Source organism: Artemia sp. Qi Xiang Cuo, chromosome 16 (assembly GCF_049724085.1).
Source record: "Artemia sp. Qi Xiang Cuo chromosome 16, ASM4972408v1, whole genome shotgun sequence".
Classification (NCBI taxonomy): domain Eukaryota; kingdom Metazoa; phylum Arthropoda; class Branchiopoda; order Anostraca; family Artemiidae; genus Artemia; species Artemia sp. Qi Xiang Cuo.
In genome coordinates this window covers 20,229,997-20,252,296 of record NC_142809.1, presented here as the reverse complement: position 1 = coordinate 20,252,296, position 22,300 = coordinate 20,229,997, and the positions used below count along the sequence as shown (strand labels likewise).

Below are 22,300 nucleotides of genomic sequence, written 5' to 3'. Positions count from 1 at the left end.
ATATATATATATATATATAAAAGCAACAACTGTGAAATACAAAAGTCGTCCAGTTATTTCTTAGGTAAAGATACTTATAGGGTTGATTGTTACTCTTTGAATTTTCAGATTTCGCACTCCACATTCCTCAAAAATTTCCCCCAGCAACACCTTTGATTTGTAATAGAAAATTAGTAAAGATACTAAGCAACAATTTTCTGTTATTAAACAATTTTACTAACACATTTGTTGGTAAATTTGTTACTGAATTTGTTAATAGGTTGGTGGAAACACGTATTTGGCCAGATGATGATAGTTATTAGATTCAATCCTCGTTCTCACACGAATGACTTGAAAGCCGTATACTATAAATAAAAAATGCTTCTGGAAAGATTGAGCCGGCTTAAAAAACACACCCTCAAGAATTGATTGAAGAAAATCATTTTTTAAATAAAAACCAGGTTCTTTATCAAGGTAAACTGTCTCGAGGTTTACAAGTCCTGGAGTTTCTTTTTAGCAAACATAAAGTCACAAATATTTTGCCATTGACAGCCAGTAGCTAATTGGTTAGAATCTCCTTAGAACTATTTGCGTTTTCTACCCTATTACTACACTTATTTTCATAATCTACAAGGAAGAGGGGGGACCAGTAACAAATTTTTTAAAAGCTCTGTGCTAGTACCCAATTACATAGATGCGTTTTGCGGCAACCAATGCAATTCCTGCCCCAAAAATTACACATTTTTACTACGTCAGTGACGTACAGAGTACATTCAAAAATTTCTATACAACTGAAAATAAAATATGATACAATTAATAAGAATTTAAAATATCTACTGAACATTCATAAAATGGTTATCTCAAATCGCTATTTTAGAGATTAGGCAACGTCACTTCAGTATTTAGTATTGCTTATAATTGGCTAGTGAAAAATAATAGAGCAATCAGAACCAATCATTTTGTTCAAAATAGTCCAACGTTCAGATAACAAAATTATGGGGTCAATATACCCCCCCCCCCCCCAGAAGCTGGGACAAGGGTTCTAACTTGTGCCCCGGGGCATATAAGGTTTCTATGAAGAGGTGGTCACATAAATTTCAGAGGCGACTCAAATGATTATAATTTGAAAGTTTTAGTTGTCATTTTAAGAATCAAAAGTGATCAGATGGCATATAGCCCCCCCCCCCCCAATTCTGTTTCCCCAAATACGACGATATAATTTTTGAGGTCATTTTGTTCAAAATAGACCAAAGATCATAGAAAAAAGCATCCGGGGTTTACACCCCCCCCCAGAACCAGGGGGCAAGTGCTGTACATTATGCCCCAGGGGCATATGAGATTTTTATGAAGGGGGTGTTCGTATAAACTTTGGAAGGGGCTCATCCGATTGTATATTGAAAGTTCTAGTTCCCTTTTAAGAGTCAAAAGGGACTGGAGGGCAACTAGCCCCCCCCTGCCTTCTTTTCCCCAAATCCATCCGATTACATTTTTTGAATACCCATTAAAAAAAAAAATCCAAAGTTTAAGGGAGCTGACCCCTGACACTCTCTCCATGACCCAACCCCCCCTCCCAAAAAAAAATCCAAATTATTGTTATGGAACTCACCCCTAGAACTCCCAACAATTATGAGAACTCGCCCCTGGCCTTCCATGGCCCGACCATTCCCCCACCCCCTAAAAAAACAACAACTTATTAACTATATTTTATTCCAAAACTTATGGGAGCTGACCCCTGGCCATCCATGGCCAGACCACCCTCCCCCGAAAAAAACTATCAATGATAAATTATGGGAGCTAACCCCTGGTTCTCCCTCCATGTCCCTCCCCTCCACTGAAAAATAAACAAAATATCCACCGAAATATGAACGGTAATTTATTCAAAAAATTGTGGGAGCTGACCCCCGGCCCTCCCTCCATGGCTCGACCTCCCCCCAATAAAACTTATTAACGATACTTTATTCCAAAAACCATGGAAGCTGACTCCTGCTACTCCCTCCATGGCAAGACTCCCCCCCCCCCGAAAAAAACTTATCAAAGATGTTTTATTCCAAAAATCATGGGAGCTGACTCCCTCGCCCTCCCTCCATGGTCCGACTCCCTCCCCCAAAAACTTGTAAACGATATTTTATTGCAAAAATCATGGGAGCTGACCCATGTACCTCCTTTCAAAGAAAAGTAAAGACCACATTAAACTTAAGCTCAAAACGACCATAAATTAAATTAATAAAATAAATAATCATCGCAAAAAAACATACAACAGGTACTAATATAAATGAATAAATAAATCTTAAAACGAGCTTAAATTGAACATGCAAGTCACGTCTAAAACGAACAAAAATATATTGCTATTGAAGCATCAATGAAATCCAAAACGAAGAGAAATTAAATAAACAATCATAGCAAACAAACGTACAATAGGTACTAATATAAATGAATAAAATGAATCTTAAAACGAGTAAAACTTAAATTGAATATGCAAATCAAGCTTGAAACGAACAAAAATCACTACAAACAAGAGTTTGGGTTTTACCTCCTTCTCTCCCTGTAAAAGTCTAAAACCTATTGCGTCATTGGCACTTTATTGAAAATATCATATTACAAATATTTTCTTTTGTGCTTATTACGGCATTGAAAATAAACAAAAATTACAGTAAAGTCAAATTTTTAACCGATGAGCTTTCAGCAATTAATATCTTTCAGCAATTAATGAGCAATGAATGAGCTTTCAGCTTAATGCTTACAGCATTATATAGAAAATATTCAGTTTAATTTCATTAGTTCTTTCCAAGACTGTTCAAGAGTTTGGATACTGCCCCCTTCCCTAACTGTAAAAATCTAAAGTCTACTGGCTCATTGGCGCTTTACTAAAAACAAATTATATTACAAATATTTTCTTTTCCAGTTATTATAGCATTGAAAATGAAAATAAAAATTACAGTGAAGTAAAATCTTTAATTGAAGATCTTTCAGCAATTAATGTCATTATATATCCAATATTCAGTTTGATTTTATTTGTACTGTCTAAGACTGTTCAAGACATATATAGTTTTCACTAAAGCGCCAATGACCCAGTAGGTTTAGACTTCAACAGTGAGAGAAGGGGGCTATACCAAAACCCTTGTTTGCAGTGATTTTTGTTCGTTTCAAGCTTGATTTGCATATTCAATTTAAGTTTTACTCGTTTTAAGAATCATTTAAATTAGTACCTATTGTATGTTTGTTTTGTTATGATTGTTTATTTAATTTCTGCTCGTTTTGGGTTTCATTTAAAGTTCAATAGCCAATATTTTTGTTTGTTTTAGACTTGATATAAGAGTTCTGTCACAAAGTTGGCAGAGTCAGAACGCATAATTTTAGCAATAGGATATTCTCATGACATCACTTTGTCCAGGGCATAAGAAAGCGCGTAAGTTATTTACATCAACGGCTCATGGGGGATGGAGGATATCCTTTTTGTAATTGTAAATCCATGAATGAAACCTTTCCTTTGGTATCGTATGCCTCAATCTTAGAAAGCCTAAATTAGGGTATAAGACAGGTAGGCTACACCTTTAAATGAACAGTAATCACAATAAATTGAAGGCTAGAGTGTATTTGCTCTTCATCACAAGCAACTTATATTTTGAACAGTGTTTGCTCCTTAAAAAAAAAAACAAAAAAAAAAACAATAAATAACTTGGATTGTATTTAGTATGTCAGAGTGCTCAATGACTTCTTCGCCGCTTGGTGTATTTGCGGCGGTAATTTATCTGAAAAGAAAGAAATTATAAATAATACTCAGGCTTATTCAATTCGATACAAATAAAAATCATCGAAAGTTGAAAAATTTCGTAACTAAGCCACGTGACAAAAGGCAGATTATATATATTTTTTGACATTTCTTTGACGAAAAGATTTTCTCTGGTACTTGCCGAAAATCCTAAATAAAATTATTTTAAGTATTTTTTTTATCTTTAATAACGGTGCAGAAAGAGGAGGCCTTGGCTACAACTATTACACTGATCTCTTTTAGGGTGCTGGAAAATCTGGCTCCTCCTCCCATGAAAAGGTCCTCCCACGTAAATCCCGCCCCCCCCCCCATCATAAAGATCCCCCTAAAAAGGTCTGTATCGAACATTTTGTGGTAGCGAACTGTAAGTAAGGAGTGACACGGCTCAATATTAACCGAAACAGTCAGAAACAGAGTCTTGATAATAATAGATACATCAAACGTTTCGAATTTTGTTGCTTATTCAAACATATAAGATTAATAAAGTTTAATGTTAACCATCAAAAGTTACGAGCCTGAGAAAATTTACTTATTTTTTGAAAAAAGGGGGGAAACACACATAAGAAGTCTAGTGATCATAGTGAAAATCACACCTTGAGATTCAGAATATCAGAGAAGGTTTCAAGCTGCAGAGGTTTCAGGCTCCTATATATAAAAATGTGGAATTTGGAATTTTATGCCAGAAGCAAGATCACGGATGCGTGATTATTTGTTTGTTTTTGCTTGTTTTCTCCAAACACGCTAAAGTGTTTTTAAATTTGTAGAAAGCTTATTATTCTAATTAAACGGTCCTTGTGTATAAGGAGTCATTCTTTAATAATTGGAACAAAAAGTCAAACTTTAGCGAGGAGCGAGGTACTGAGGAGGGGGCAACCCCCTCATATATGTAATAATTTCTGTTCGTTTTAAGCTTTAATGTTGCTCCTTACTTTCAGTTAAAAAAACTTGTTTGTTTTATTTAATACTTCCCAATGACTAATACTACATGTAAACAATGGGCAAAGTTCATAACTTGCAGCCCTTCCCACGGGGACTGTGGGGATTAAGTCATTCTCAAAGACATAGTTTTCCGACTATGCTGAAAAAATGGCTATCCCAAAATTTGGATCGGGTGATTTTGGGGGAAAATGACCTTGGGAAGGGAGCTAGATACCCTCCAGTAGTTTTGGTCATTTAAAAAGGGCACTAAAACTTTTAATTTCCGTTCAAATGAGCCCTCTCCCGATCTTCTGTGATCACTGGTTCGATATGATCACCCCTGGAAAAAAAAAAGAATAAAAATAAACACGCATCCGTGATCTTTTTCCTGGCCAAAAAATACAAAATTTCACATTTTTGTGCATAGGAGCTTGAAACCTCCATAGTATGGTTCTCTGGTATGCTGAATCTGATGGAGTGATTTTCATTAAGGTCACTTGAGGTTTTTGGGGGTGTTTCCGCCCTTATTCAGAAATTGGGCAAAATTTCTCAGGCTCATAAATTTTGATGAGAAGCATTGAATTTGTTGAGTTTCACACATGTAGAATAAGCACCAAAATTCATTTCTTTTGACGTATTTATTGTTATCGAGACTCTTAAAGTTGAGTTTGTTCCTTAAAGTTTCATGAGCCGCATCGCTCCTTACTTACAATTCGTTTCCACGAACTGTTTGGTAAGCGAAATACTGACAACTTTTCTAAGTTACATTTTGTTACCCTAGTTCAAAAAAAAAAAAAAAAAACCGGACCAATATTTTATTCTCCTCTTAACATATTTTTATTATTTGTATAACATATTTTATTGTTAAAACTCGCTTTTATTCATGCATCTTTTCTTGTATTAATAATAAGACTAAAAATCCATAAACACATACCAATAGATGGAATCTGTCAGTTTAAAGTGATATATGCTCTTATATTTATCCCACAATTGAGTTTTTTCAAAGAATTATATTCTAAAACTATTACATTTACCGGAAGGGTTACTCTTAATTTTAATGTTCAATTAACCGGTATTTTTGCTTTTCATTCCTTTTATTTTTCTCATGCTTAATTTCATTTCTCCTCTGACCCCTTGTACTGAAGCAAAGAAGAAAAAGACATTACATAATTTATGAGCTCCCTTGACTGGAAATTTGACCTTCAATTCCTGAGGATTCTCACAAACAAACACATAGGGTGACTCGCTTTCACCATCTGGGAATCGATTCCTGTATTCTTCTTGGGGAAGGACGTCAGAAACATCAACACAACCAAGGAGGCATCCCGTAGGATAAGCTTCAGGAAACACCAAATTTTCATCTACAATAACAAAATCGAAATTATTGTTAGTTGTTATTAACCAATAAGCCAACAGTTTCAGAAAAGCAACAATTCCATGCAATTTCTTTTGTTCCCAGTTCTAAGTAGACCTCCGATGCCACGGAGAGCTATTTCAGCTATGACCTATATGTTTTGGGCCTTAGGAAACTTGACTAATCGGAGAAAAAAAGGGGGGGGGGGCAAGGAGAGTGTTTATGATCAAAATTACGCCGTCAATATTCAGTATATCAGAAAATACTATTATAAAGAATTCGGTACTTGTCAATTACTTGGAACACACTCAAGAACTTTGATCTGCCAGATTTGACAAAACCAGTTTAGCTATCTGTATTAAGAGACAATTAGCTTAGGCCCAGTGGAAAAAGTACTTTGTAGGTATATTTTAATTAAATATTCAATATATAGAGTTGGTATTTTTGTTAGGTTAGGTTATGTTAGGTAAATATAATGCATTCTGGGCCTTTTGCTTTCCACAATTTTGTGAGGTAGTTCCCATAATTTTGTTAATAAAGTATTATATTTTCAACCTATTTTGGTATGGTATATTTCATTAGGGTTAACCTAACTTCACTTCTTGGGTGTGTTCTGTGTAATTAACAAGTAACGAGGATTCTAGCCCCTAACTACGAAAACGATTTATTTTGTGTTCTTTTTGAGAAAGATATTCGCGAATGATTTTTTTTTCTTTTTCAGGTGACTGTATTAAACAAGTAGTCCTTGAATAATGGAAAAGGTATAATTGGGACAAAAGTTAGAAACTGAAGTGCCCTTAGTAAGTAGCAAAAGAGATCGTACCTAAAAATGGGGCGATTTCCGCTTTTTCTAGCGTATAACAACAACTTTGGTCTGGAGAGGTCTAAAATACACTTTAGTGAAAATTCTGAGATTGCCAATCGGCTTAGAATTGTCAAAAGTTCCCCAGTTACAGACGCTATAGTACCACACGGTGATGCACTCGCTCCTAAAGATACGTACAGTTTATACACAATAAAGGTGCTAATACCTAAAGCCTAAAAGGAGTATTTTTAGACCCAAATGTTCAGACTTTCACTTATGAATCAGGATTTGAAGTTTCACTCCCTTCATTTGGATGAACATGTACATGGAGAAGAATAGGATGAAGCTTGTAACAATGATCTTGAACCTAAACTTGGATGAGGTACTAAAAACAAATGAAAATTAAATCAAAAATAACTTTTTTTAAATGAAAAGTAACATTAACGCTTAAAACTAACGGAAGTTATTCTGTATATAAGGAGATTACCCCTGCTCCCTCCCCTCGGCCTTTTGCTCTTAACGCTAAAGTTGGATTATTTCCCCGATACTTCAAGAGCAAATGTTGTAACAAAAGGCCAATGGAGCTGAGAAAAAAGTGTTTTTTCACGAAGCTTCAACAATGGAAACGCTTATTTGGGTGTATTTGCTTCAAATATTACGGTTTTCATTTCAAATGTTTTGAAAGCCAATTGGTAACTAAAAAACTTGCAATTATCCGCTTGCTTTGATTTGTTTCACTCAAAAATGCCTTCAATAAAGCATTAGTAAAACTTTACTTCTTTCCATCAGTCTAAATGCAAGGCTGGCTGGCAGAATCCCTTCAGCAAAACTTGGTCAACAGCGAAAGTTTTGCTGTTGCCCGGGCTAAACCAGGTCTATTTGAGGAAAGGGCTATATTTTATCGTGAATATACATCATTGGCTTATTGGATCTCTTAAATCGTGCAGGATTTAGCAGCTAGGGTTTTAATTGTGCCTTAGATCTTATGAGCAATAGGACTTGTTTAATTTTTTCGGTGAAGATGTGTCCGCACTCGTAAATTGACTGTTTTATAGACAATCTATACTGCAGAAAATTTTTCTGAGGGGTCACAGGTCATCAAAACTGTAATTTTGTGTTAACTTTCTTTACGGTTTTTAGTTTATTACTTACAATTTATTATCACAAACTCTTTGAAAACTCTGTTCAAACAAGCAGATAACCAGCTTTTGCAGGATTTGCAACTGGAAGTTAAAATTAGAATTTCGAAGTGCCAATGATGTGCAACAGTTTCCTGGTCCCACTACTACAATACTTTCTTGAAATAGTAAACAGAAAACTTAATGACATCAAAAAAAGGGCCAGGGATCAGAAAGTGCTACCATCTACTTTCACAAGCCATTTCAATCTGATTCTGTTAAGTTCATGACTTCATTTTTTGTGTTTGGAACTAAGGTATAGAAGCAGTTTCCAAAGATTCGATAGTTCTCTCATTGCAAAAGAAATTGACAATTTTCCTTTTTTAGTAGTGATACTAGAAAGTTTTCCCACAGCAAGAAACCATTTTTTTTTACCAGAAATGATACAATTTTCTTCTTAACAATGATCAAGTCTCATCTTAAAGCTGATGAATGTATACTTCATCGAATTTGCAACAAAATGGATTCACGAAATAAAATATTTTTGAATTTTGAGGTAAAATGTCGTTGTGGTAAACACCGGAAAAAATTGGATAACGACTTTGCTCAAAAACAAGGTGATATCTGATTCGTCGCTGAAAACCAATTGGGGGCAATTTAAAACCGGTGACTATCACTACCTCCCATTCCCACTTTTGCTAAAAAGGTCGGCATATTTCACTTTTTTTAACCATTCGTAAAAGGATTTCCATTTCTACAGTTGAAGAGTCAAAGTGAGTTACAGGAGGCAAAACTAAACCCATGACTCTCTATCACCCCCTCCCATCCCTATTTTTGGCAAAAAGGTTGGCACGATACACTTTTTTTTTTACCCCGACTCATAAACGGATTTTTATTTCTACAGTTGAAGATAGAGGAGGCAAAACTAAACCCTTGACTCTCTATCACCCCCTCCAATCCCTATTTTTGGCAAAAAGTTTGGCACGATGCACTTTTTTTCTACCCCGACTCATAAAAAGATTTTTATTTCTACAATTGAAGAGTCAAACTGTGTTAGAGGAGGCAAAACTAAACCCATGACTGTCTATCACCCCCTCCCATCCCTATCTTTGGCAAAAAGGTTGGCACGATGCACTTTTTTTACCCCGACTCATAAAAGGATTTTTATTTCTACAGTTGAAGAGTCAAACTGTGTTAGAGGAGGCAAAACTAAACCCATGACTGTCTATCACCCCTTCCCATCCCTATTTTTGGCTAAAAGGTTGGCACGATGCACTTTTCTTTTACCCCGACTCATAAAAGGATTTTTATTTCTACAGTTGAAGAGTCAAACTTTGTTAGAGGAGGCAAAACTAAACCCATGACTCTTTATCACCCCCTCCCATCCCTATCTTTGGCAAAAAGGTTGGCACGATGCAGCTTTTTTTACCCCGACTCATAAAAGGATTTTTATCTCTACAGTTGAAGAGTCAAACTGTGTTAGAGGAGGCAAAACTAAGCCCATGACTCTCAATCACCCCCTCCCATCCCTATTTTTGGCAAAAAGGTTGGCACGATGCATTTTTTTTTACCCCGACTCATAAAATGTTTTTTATTTCTACAGTTGAAGAGTCAAACTGTGTTAGAGGAGGCAAAACTAAACCCATGACTCTCTATCACCCCCTCCCATCCCTATTTTTGGCTAAAAGGTTGGCACGATGCACTTTTTTTTACCCCGACTCATAAAAGGATTTTTATCTCTACAGTTGAAGAGTCAAACTGTGTTAGAGGAGGCAAAACTAAGCCCATGACTCTCTATCACCCCCTCCCATCCCTATTTTTGGCAAAAAGGTTGGCACGATTCACTTTTTTTTTTACCCCGACTCATAAACGGATTTTTATTTCTACAGTTGAAGATAGAGGATGAAAAACTAAACCCATGACTCTCCATCACCCCCTCCTCTCCCTATTTTTGGCAAAAATTTTGGCACGATGCACTTTTTTTATACCCCAACTCATAAAAAGATTTTTATTTCTACAGTTGAAGAGTCAAACTGTGTTAGAGGAGGCAAAACTAAACCCATGACTCTCTATCACCCCCTCCCATCCCTATCTTTGGCAAAAAGGTTGGAACGTTGCACTTTTTTTTTACCCCGACTCATAAAAGGATTTTTATTTCTACAGTTGAAGAGTCAAACTGTGTTAGAGGAGGCAAAACTAAACCCATGACTTTCTATCACCCCTTCCCATCCCTATTTTTGGCTAAAAGGTTGGCACGATGCACTTTTCTTTTACCCCAACTCATAAAATGATTTTTATTTCTACAGTTGAAGAGTCAAAGTGTGTTAGAGGAGGCAAAACTAAACCCATGACTCTCTATCGCCCCTTCCCATCCCTTTTTTTGGCAAAAAGGTTGGTACGATTCACTTTTTCTTTTTTACCGCGACTCATAAAATGTTTTTTATTTCTACAGTTGAAGAGTCAAACAGTGTTAGAAGAGGCAAAACTAAACCCATGACTCTCTATCACCCCCTCCCATCCCTTTTTTTGGCAAAAAGGTTGGCACGATGCACTTTTTTTTTTACCCCGACTCATAAAAGGATTTTTATAGCTACAGTTGAAGAGTCAAACTGTGTTAGAGAAGGCAAAACTAAACCCATGACTCTCTATCACCACCTCCCATCCCTATTTTTGGCAAAAAGGTTGGCACGATGCACTTTTTTTACCCCGACTCATAAAAGGATTTTTATTTCTATGGTTGAAGAGTCAAACTGCATTAGTGGCACTCCCCCTCCCTCTCCTCGAACGCTCATTATAACGCTGATTTACAAAAGTTTCAGTGTAGGACATTGAGGGACGAAAATTGGGTCTTATCCCTCAAAAAATTATAGCCGGCAACTCTACCAGCTATATAGCATAAAGATAGGCATGTTGCACCTTTTTTGACCGAAAAAATCACGCAAAAATTTCTAATCTGTATAACTGGAGGACCAAACTGGGCCCATTACCCATCCACTACCCAACGCTTCTATCGGGCCAACTTTTTTGCAGAAAGATAGGTATGTAGCATCTCGCTGAAATCGACAACACAAAATGATTTTCAATATTCATGACTTGGGGGAACAAAATAGGCATATGATGCTTCGAACAGCACCCCTGTTTCCCGACCAAGATTTTAGGAGAAAGATAGGCACGCCATATCTTGTTTGAATGGGAATCATGGAAGGATTTAAAATCCACATTGACAGAGGGCCAGAGTGAAAGTGGCTCCTTCGATTCTTCAACACTCTTTTCTCACCCTTTCCATTGTCAACTTTCTAGCAGAACGAGAGTTCTGCTGCACCTCTTTTGAAAAGGAGCCAAGCAAGGGTGTTCAATCTATTTAACTAGAAAATCAAAGTTGGATAACTGCCCCTTCAAAACCCATGCATGTTATACCTTGCATCTGGTTTGAATCAAAAACATGCAATGATTTTCTACAAAACACTGCATCACGATGACGTAGTTAAGCAATTATTAGTAAAACTTGCAGGTGGCAGTCAGTCAGTGATAGACATAAAATAAAATTGTTCTTAACATCAAAGATATAAAATAATTAATGCGTGTTATATATTGAGGCAAAGTAGCCTGCAACTTCAGGATTAGCAAAATATCCCATCCGACTTTTATATTTTCGGAGCCTGACATTTAATATATGGAGCATTTTAAAACTGATACCATTGGTTGAATGTCAGGATATGGAGATTAAAGTTGGTTTTAAGAGTACAGCGTACTTAAAGACCATCTTTAAGGAACGTGCCAGAATTTTTTTTTTTCGTTAGCTTTTTTTTGTTGGTAAAAATGTGACCATAACGTTTTCAAGATTTTGAGGAACTGACAGCTCTGGCTTCAAGCAATAGCAGAGACATAATCCTACAAAATTTTGAAAACGAAGTCGCCACAGGTGACTTTAACGCTTCACGCTGCTCACGCGTGTTAAACAATTCAATAAACAATTCGCTTCATTAAGATTTTTTCTTTTTCACTTAACGAGAATTAATGTCGGGTAATGAGCAAAAAACTGGGATTGCATTACATACAATAGCATATTCCTCTCATTACATATTCATTAAAGATAAAAAGAAAGCAACTAAAGGAATATTTTAACTCGATTTTTTTTTTCGGGTATTTCTTAATATCAGATGGAATTGATTTTGATAATTTCTCAACGCAATATTACCTTTAAGAATATGTCTATAAAGGTTTTCCAACTCTTTGATTTCTTGTTGAGTCGGAGCTTTAACAGCAGATGCGATCCAAAGTCGCCCTCTATGGGTTGAGTACCATGTCCTACCTTCATGCCTGGAAAATGAATAACAGGTAATATACATAATAATTAATAAGTTCATTAGCCATTAGGTCTTTCACTTTCAAATATATTATGCTTGCCCTTTAGCAAAAATTACTGATAAGCATTCAGATTCAGAGTTTTTCCGACTAAACACGGCAAAGCTAGAATGAAACTAGTACGACTGATTCAAGTTGACGGGAAGAGTCAAGGAGGACACCATTTCGATGACACCATTTCGGGATAGTGATATTTGAGCCCATAGTTTTTAAAAAGCACGTTGAGTGTCACTCTAGCCTTTCCTCAAGACTGAAGTTATCTTTACCCCCACGCATCGACACAAGCACCTAGAAAGTATGTGCTATAAAACGGACCCTATCAATGGGAGCCACACTACTGAGGCTGGTAATTCATATTAGTATAGAATAACCTAATAATATATTGGAATAAATTGAACATATTTTAAGAACTATAAGTAATTAAGCATTGAACTATAGTATTATAGTTCAAGTTAATTATAGTTATGAACTATAGAACTATAAGTATTAAAAGCATATTGACAATTGCACTGACAATATATTTGGGTTATGAAGTTTATGGGACAATAAAAAAACTGAAAAATATATCAAATTGTGAATGACCAATAGAGAGACATTTTGTAAGGGGCGAGGGGGGGGGGGGTTAGTGCCGGAAATATTGTTGAATGTGTGTGAGAAGTTTCATTGCTTGTTATTTTTCTTTTTGGTGCCATGTTCCACGTGGCTTTAAAGCATTAAATATCTATCTGTTTACCTCTATTAATTGAGCAACATTATATGTAATTACGTGAGTTATTTTAATTGTATCATGTGCCTTATTATTTAAGTTTTGTTTTTGTAATTGTTGTGAAATTGTTATACACTATGTTTTGTCATTGTTAAATGTGTTATTACCACATGTTATGATTTTATGTGTAAACATTTTTTTGCCACGACCCAAAGAAGCTTTTGTTTTGCACTAAATATCAGTTTATTTTTATCTTGCCAATCTACAAATTCTACAGTATCCTTTTCCTGAAGATAACAAAATAAAAAGATATTTTACTTTTTGACATGGGAATTATTTTCAACAAGTTTCTGAGTCAACTATAATTTAATTTCACATTTTCAAACTTGTTTTTCAGGTTATTCAGATTACTTCAAATTCAGTTTTTTTTTTCCACATTAAGGATACAGTAGAATGAAAAACATCTGGCCCGAAAAAAGAGAAGATACACAGTTTGAAAACTATAGAGAGCCAAGACAAAAGCTAACATATTTTTTATTTATATTCATACGAAGAAGGCAAGCTTTTAATCGTTTCGTAATTCTATAGCTTACAGAGATACTCTGTTATAGTTCTTACGTTCTTTTTAAGAAAAGCCAAAATGAATTTATGAACCTTCATAATGAGCATTCATAAACTTAAACAGCAAGTTCAAAAAAAACATTCTAACAGAGAAAAATTCACCAAAGAATAGTGTGGATTGAAAAGACATGCAATACGGCCAAAATTTATTCAGAGACAGAAATTTCTTCCCTCAGGTAAACCTTTTTGCTGAAAAAACAGTATATATCCTTCTACTGGAGTAATAGCCCTGCTTATTACATACTGACTACGAGTACCATCCAGAATTGTAAAAAAAAAATTACACAAGAAGATTATATTTTGTTTGAATTTTTAGTTCTTACTGAAAAAGGTGAAAAAGGAGGAAAAACACAGTCAAAGACACTTCAACTATATTAAACTATATTAACTATATTATATTAACTATATTAACTATATTAAACTATATTAACTATATTATATATAACTATATATAACTATACTATATATAACTATATTATATTAACTATATTAACTATAAACTATATTAACTATATTAAACAATCTAAAGAGCCATTCAGAAGATAAGCATAAAAAATTTAACACATACAATTTGCGAGGACAAAACACAATCATTTTCTCCCTTTACGCCACACACAAAATTATAATTCTCTTTACCCCCCCCCCAAAAAAAAAATCATTTTCAACTTGATCCACTAGTTCTGAACTAAAACACGGTATACTCTAGTCTCTTCTGATGATGTAATCTCTCAAATATGAACTAGACTCTAATTGTAAAAGTAATTTAGAGGAATGTTAGCTTTAACCACTCGTTTAAGTCCCACATGATTGGCCAGGTCAAGCCCACTGTTTAAAGGAAATAACTAGGAAAGGAAGAAACATTTATCTAATACGTCTTTATTCATGGGCTGCATTTGCATCATATTTGATTTAAACCGCCCCATATTTGTAAAAAAAAATGGAACGGAGCATTTTGCTTAAAGAATAAATAAGCACTATGCTTACCAATATAAAGTTTACTGAGAGAATTCTAGCCAGTTTCCTATCTGATAGAGAGCACTGTATTTTTCTTCAAAACAGACATAAATCTAACTTTGCCGGTACGTTTTTGTGGGTCTACGCAAGGAGAAAAATGAGGTCCTTTATCCATTCTGATAATTTATATTAGTGTTATGAGCAATAACTAATATATTTTCAAGGCTGTAGATGACTTAACTATTTTGCGGTTGACACATGTCAGTAACCTTAGTGTAGAAATTAGTATCGATTCCTTAAGACATTGAAAGACTGAGACATTGAAACATTAAAACCAAGAGCGGATCCAGGATTTTTTTTTGGGGGGGGGGGGGGGTTTAATAATTTTTGAATAAGTTTTCGAATAATTTTAATGATTTTTACCTAGGTTTTACAAATTTTTGACTTATTTTCGAATAGGTCAAAAATTTCGGGGGGGGGGGGTTAAAAACGGGTAGCCCCCCCCCTGGATACGGCCTTGATTAAAACATTGAGACATTGATAAGACATTGAAACACAACCACGATAAAGTGAAGCCTACTTTGAACTACTACTACTACTAACAACTCACCGCAACACCAAGTTGCCTGAGGCCAACACAGCTACGCACGCTCCTCCTCCATCCCAATCTATTCAAAGCCTCCCTTTTTATACTCGCCCACGAAGTTCCCATTTCCTTTAAATCTTTCTTTATGACGTCCTCCTACCCCAGACGAGGACGACCTGTTTCCCTTTTATCCCTAGACGGTTGGCCGAAAAGAGCAACATTCGGCAATCTGTCATCCTTCATACGCACAACGTGCCCTAGCCACCTCAACCTATCTTTCATTATAGCCCTAGAGAGCGGTATTGAACCACATTTTTCGTATAGCCTATTGTTTGAAAAAAAAAATTAAAAAAAAAATTGTTTGTAAAATAAAATTCCTTCGTGTCAATTTCCTTCCTTAAACCATTTCAACTAACTTACCGAATTAACTGCAATGTCTAATTTATTTTTCTTATTATTTTATCTTCCTTAGTAAAAAAAAAACGTACCCACAAAACACACAATACTTTTGCTATTCTTCAACATTTCAAATAAGGGGAGTGGGCATCTTTATGTATGATATATACCGTAATAAGTTTGAATGAAAATTCAACAACATCTGAATTTTTTAGTGCCGTTTAAAAAAAATTGTTTTACATAAGGACAGGATTTTCATTACGAAGTGCTTAGTCAAAAAGTCAATTAAGAGAGCTGCGCATTACATGAACTTAACTTAAAAAATATTGATAAGCTTACAACAAAAGCTGATGTATAAAATTTTTGAAACATATCGATAGATGCCGAAGAAAGATGGAAAAGCTAACCTTTTGATTCCCGCAACGAGAAGGGATGCATAGGGCTGGTGCATTGATAAGCACATTCCATCGTCTGACATAACTTGAAGGTCACTGTCCTGTAACCGAGAAACTGGTGTTTTTTGGCCAGTCAATGGCTTCTCTTTGGTTGGTTTCAGGATTCCTGAATCCTCAAACTACAAATAATATATTTCTATGATAAAAAGAGGCTTTACAGTAGTAGCAGTGAGCACATGTTTATATAATAGAATTATTTCTGAGCTGAAATTGCCTATAAAAATAACAACAATTTACAAAAAAGATTAGGATGTAAATCTTATTACATTGGGAAACATGAATATTTTCAAGTTAAGCTAAAAAAATCTTAGCACTTATACATCAATGAAGGTTATAATCTCTACTTGCCCAATATTGGGGAAAAAGATAAGAGATACAAAATTTCAAACGTGTAAGTTAGGTTCCTACTAACAAAACAACAATTCTATCTATAGGAACAATTCTATGATATATACCGTAATAAGTTTGAATGAAAATTTAGCAACATCTGAATTTGCCTTTTTTAGTGCCATTTAAAAAAAAGCTGTTCTACATAAGGACAGGATTTTCATTACGAAGTGCTTAGTCAAAAAGTCAATTAAGAGAGCTGCACTTTACATGAACTTAACTTAAAAAATTCTATCTATATTTCTATCTATATTCTTTCTATATCTGTCTATCTATATCTATATCTATCTATCTATATTCTATCTATTTATATCTACATTCTATCTATCTATAATTCTATCTATATATGAACCAGATATTAGTGCACATCGTCAGGTGTCACCCCTTTTATGAATATCAAACGTTTATCTTTAAAAATGTTTTGTAGCTTTGGCTACCACAAATAGTGGATGAAAAAGGCAGGTTGCCACAGCGGTTTTCGTGGAACAAATCCCACGTTGAACTTAACCTTCGCTCAACTCAACCCACGCTTAACTTAATCCTCATTCAACCTAACTTAACCTGCTACAGGGGATGATTTAAATTGGGGTTGGGTTGAGTGAGAGTTGACTTACGTGCGTGCTGAGTTGAACGGAATTTAAATTATATAAAGGTTGAGTTGAATGAGAGTTGCGTTAAATGGAAATTGAGTTGACCACGGTTTGAGTTATATACGTTGAACTGAACGGGGTTGAGTTCAACAAGGGTTGGGTTACATGGAGACTTGCCACAGCACAAAATTGAACACGACGCAACACGTGATCGGTATAATAACATAAGTTAATGTTAGTTACTATCTATTAAATGGAAACTAAACTTATAGCTAATATGAAAGTAATTGATTGAGGCTGTGATTTCAGGGCTAACAACAACAGGACCAACCTCTTTTATGACACTCTTCTAGGAATAAAACTAATCTGTCCAGGTCAATACGCACGTAGGAGACCTTAAGGTTTTTTTAAAAGCCATCTCTTTTTTTTTCATTCAGATTCCTATATTTTTTCATTTTGAACCTTTTCCCCCGAGCCTGCCCAATAGATTCTTATGTAATTGCCTTCATGAATTGGTACACAAAATTAGAGAGTTCTAATTACTCAGAAGGGGTACTTAAATAACGTTTATGGTTTAGCATTTACAACATATTCAGGTTAGTTTTTCGATCTAAAAAAAAAAAAAAAAAAAAAAAAAAAAAAAAACGGTAAATCATTTACTGTTAAACGAGGCAGCTGATTCTCTCGATATTCATCTTCTTCGAAAAAAGTTTCTTCCCATTTCTTCTTATCAGATGTCGAACCAAATTCGGCTTCTAAATCGATTTTATGTATTTCCGGTTGTTCTTCTATCACCCTCCGTCCTGAAAATTTCCGTATAATACATAAGTTTATTTTTCTTCCTTTATTTGACCTTTGCTTGTTATTTTTTTTTTTAATCGCGCTTATTCTTCGTACTTTCAATACTTTTGAAATAATGCGCCAAAGATGTGTATTTCTCACTTTTTTTTTATCCATCCTCTACAATTTTTTACTTTGACGGTTCTCGTCGACCCACCGCACTAGATGCATGTGCGAGTGCTTGCATGGTGTTAATCTTGGTTTCAAAATCATTTACCCTATCAAAAAGCAATTCTGTGATGTGATTTGAAATAAAGAGCCTGAAATGAGTTTTATGTTTAAGAATTGTAAGACAGAAGACTCTTTTTTTTTTATCTCTTAACGTCACAAGTTGTTCAAAAGTCGAGAAAGAAAGATGATGAACGGCATATTTTTTCAGGTAGATTTTTCAACCCAAAAGTGACTTTAAGAAATCTCTTTATCAGCTATCTCTGTTTTTTTCTCATTTATCGTCTTCAATTTTTTTTTTCGGATTACTTCCATCAACGGTCCGCAATCTGTTCCAGCATGCACCAGAACAATATCTTAGGAATACGAGGTCTTCATTAAACGTTCTAGTGAGACGAACAGCTACCTACAATACGGTCGAATTTTCCCTGGATGTGGCATGCGCGAAAGTATAGAAAAAGCTTCCATAAGAGCTGAGATATTGGAACTCCCTTGGGTCTTTTAAAAATAATTAAAGAAATTTTCCGATTGACTTTTAATAAATAGAGTTAATTAATAATTAAAATTTGTTTAAACATTTAGGTATTTGATAATTAACATCATTATCTCCGTTTTTATTACTATTATTGTAATTTTGTAAGGCCGAGATGGCTGTCCTTTCGGGGAGGAAAGAAGAGGGGAATAAATTATTTTATTGATTGTTTAATAAATTGTTTAATTAAATATTATATATTATATTATATTGTTGTTTAATAATTATAATTGTTTTAATGAGGGAGTGGTCGTGCTGAAGAGTGAACCGAGAGTAACAAAGCGTGATTAAGAGAATTTGTTAAGTTTAAGGGACTCACCGTGCGGGTTTTGCATAGAGAAGTATAATTTATGTTTATTTATTTTAATGATAAAATCCGATTGAATCTGAAAATCTAAAATCGCTTTCCAGAAAATTACTTTAGTTGCGAGGACCAATTAAACGTCAGAGTAACACAAAGAAAAAAGAGAAAAAGATTACTGACTATCAGGAATACATCCTCTTAGGATTAAGAACTCATTAAGTCCCTATGATGAAAGAGAATACCTGCAAAATCTATGGTTAATTTCATTGCTTTTTTCGGTCCATATCTCAGCTCCTGAATTTCTTTTTCACGTTTTTCTATTTTAGCTCTCTCTGAAGCCGAGAGCCATTTATTTCTGGATGAATAGTAGTCACTTTCGTCATCAATAACATGAGTACGCCTCTCACTAAAAAAATAAATAAATTGGGATTAAACCTTTATTATGACTTACGCAAACCAATGGCTCCCATGGTTAAATGACAGTCTTAACCAAAGAGTATGGGCAACTTTTAGAAGGTGGAAACTGGCGCCAGTGTCAACAAAAATTGACAATGCCATCTAGCATCTGGTTACCATTGACCTTTTTTCAAGCTTTGAACTCGTTTTTGTTTTGTCAGGAACTGAAATTGGAAACCGATTACTATCATAATCTTAGCAGTTACACTAAATAGATTGATTACTCTGATTATTATACTGGAGAATACGCCAACTGTCACCAAAGGCTAGATGGCCTTGACAGATTTTTGGCTACACTACCGCCAGTTTCCATCCTTATAAGCTACCCGCACTCTTTGGTCTTAATAGTAAAGCTCAGAGAAACAAGAACGCTAGAGAACTTCGAAATGCTGGATTGTTTCCTTTAAGAAACTGACAAATAACAAGCTCTAATTTCTTTAGCAGTGAGAGAAAAACTAAAGTTTAAGAAATATGCTTAATTACCAACCTACTGTTTTAGCTTGTAATGCAAAAGAAAACGAAGTGACAAACTCAACCAAAATCAGAACAGAGATGGCTTGAAATGGTGGAGAGATCACCTTCAGACCCGTGGAAGCATGCAAAAATAACATTTAATGGTGGAAAACTTTAGCTAGAGACTACTGCCAGTCTGATTGACAGCTACAAAGCTGCAAGAGCTTTCCACTATAAGGCACAAATTGATATCTTGGCAAAAGTATCCAAAAATTTCTCTCTGGGATAGACTATAGAACTCTACTCCATTTCCAGTATTAAAACATTCAAAGATTCCAGGATTGATTAGGATTTCAGATTAGGTATTTCTGCCATTTCTGTTATTAAATGCCATTTTTGCTTTTTCTTAAGGGCTTGAAAGTGCTGCCCTCAGCTATTTCTAACTATTAGATTTAGTAAATATTGTTAAGAAAAAGGAAGCATGCGCGATGCGGGCGTTTTATTTAAGAGGATTCGATACCTTAAACATCATTTTATGAGCCACAACGTCGGCTGACTGTCTCAAAGGAAAAGGGTTCATTAGCGAATTTTTCCAGGGGACTCCTTTTCATTGAAACATATTGAGAAGTTGTGATTTGAATATGGAATTTGATTGAAAAGGCAATGGAATTGTGTCGGCAAAGTCTTCAACAACAGCGGGTTGAACCACAGAAAATTCGAAGAGCTATCAAATTGATCCAATGACATTTCTTTTGAGGTAATTTTTTGGAATTTTCGTATCAGGTATACTAAAATATTTTTAGGGACAACCCTTTCCTGACTTTTATAAAGAAAATTCAGCTCCGTTTCATCGATAAAACAAAATTTACACTTCCTAATAATATAAGTTTCCCTAAAATTAAATATCTCTATCTCTGGCACAAAACAAGAAAAGTTACAAGGTTTTTCTAAGATTCCAGGGAAAGTAGATGCCGACTTCTAGTTTTCTGCCTTTTATTCGGATCGCTTATCCAAGCCCTACAAGTTATGACGACACCGCCCAACCAATTCTAAATAGTTTAGCCATACAAACTAAAAACGTTTATAATGTACGAGATTCTTTATAATGGTTGATTCTTTATAGTATCGAGTCCCCTTAACCGTTGTTCGATACCGAACCTTAAAGTCTTACACACATTTCGTCCACTCCCTAAATATGTAAAATTCCACCAGTACTTTGCGGTGAATCAGCTAAAGTAATCCCATCTCGGTAATTAAAAGCAGATCCAATCGTCTTCTCAACATCAAAATAAAGGCACAGCTTTTCTCAAGATATTAAATGATAATAATAATGTATGCTTAATGTTCTAAAACGCACTGAGTAAAACTGTAGAGGTAAGAGGTAAGACCCTAACCACTTTCTCGCAATAAAACAAATCGGTAGCATAGGAAAAGCTGATCTTACTGCTTAAGAAAATAATATAATATAAGCTGTAGATGTCAAAAAAGTTATGGATGCAAGTTGATAATGTAAGAAAACCGTAACGCACTTAAGGTCTCTATTTACGAGGCCGACAATTTCAAACTCTTGGAGACAAAGGAACCTTAAAAAAACCTTCGAGTAACCAATTTTCAAACAAGTAAAAAAATCCTCTAATAAAGGAGAAGTCGCAAAATTCTGAGTCATCCTCGGTAATATTGAGCCCCTCTCCTTCTCAAAGGAAAGAATTTGATAAAAAGGCAGGATACTGATAGAAAAGTTCCACGTTCTTACGAAAAAACAAAAACTTGAAATTATGTTTCATCAAAATATTTACACTATTTTGGTGCAAAAATTATATACATCCCACAAAGGTGCAACATACACCACCCTCCAATGCAAAAAAAGCCCGTTGAATTTTTTTTTTTTGGTGTGAAAATACCTATATTCATAAAAATTTACATCCCGGCAACATCGGTAGCGATCTCGTTCCTGATAGTGAACAATTTAGAGATAAATGGAAAATAATTCAATTCACGTTAAGAATAATATTTTTACAATATTAGGAATAATATTTTACAAGAATAATATTTCACAAATGGAAAATAACCTTTCAATCATTTATTAGAACTTTACGTTTGATTTTTATAACTAAGAGTGATTGACACAAAAACGTGAAGGGAAAAAATCTATTTCATCTGCTTATTTAGTTGTAATTTTTTAAGTTTTTTTTTGCTTTTGCGACCTGCATTACGTTTCTTGCTAAGATAAAATAATAACCTTTTCAAAGTATCAGAATCACAACTTTTGATGCAGAATTCAAAATACTAAGTTACATTATTTTTAACATCTACGAATATTTTATAATGACATTTGGAGTTTCGTTCTGTGGAATTGATGGTAATAGAACTTAAAAAAAAAATACTAAAAATTTTTTACTATTCTTTAATTTAAAAATTACTATTATCAAGTTTTACTATCACTACTAAATAATTACCATTATTATTATTAATAATTACATAAATAATTACTATTTTTAATTTAACATGAAAAGTTCTATTAGGAAAAACTTCGTAGTCTAAGAA

At 34.6% G+C, this 22,300-nt stretch overlaps 1 protein-coding gene across 4 annotated transcripts in view; it reads right to left on the bottom strand.

Moving 5' to 3' along the window:
* Positions 1-3,407: 3,407 nt before the first annotated feature.
* Positions 3,408-22,300, bottom strand: part of LOC148942664 (activating signal cointegrator 1) — a 77,945-nt gene continuing 59,052 nt past the window's right edge. For all 4 annotated transcript variants that reach the window (XM_089102816.1, XM_089102815.1, XM_089102817.1 and 1 more), the window contains 6 exons: positions 19,090-19,253; positions 17,664-17,806; positions 15,979-16,145; positions 12,142-12,263; positions 5,833-6,027; positions 3,408-3,728 (listed from right to left, as the gene is read on the bottom strand). In XM_089102816.1, the coding sequence (XP_088958942.1) occupies positions 3,667-3,728; positions 5,833-6,027; positions 12,142-12,263; positions 15,979-16,145; positions 17,664-17,806; positions 19,090-19,253 (853 nt within the window). In that variant the 3' untranslated portion in view covers positions 3,408-3,666. The remainder of the gene's footprint in view (positions 3,729-5,832; positions 6,028-12,141; positions 12,264-15,978; positions 16,146-17,663; positions 17,807-19,089; positions 19,254-22,300) is intronic.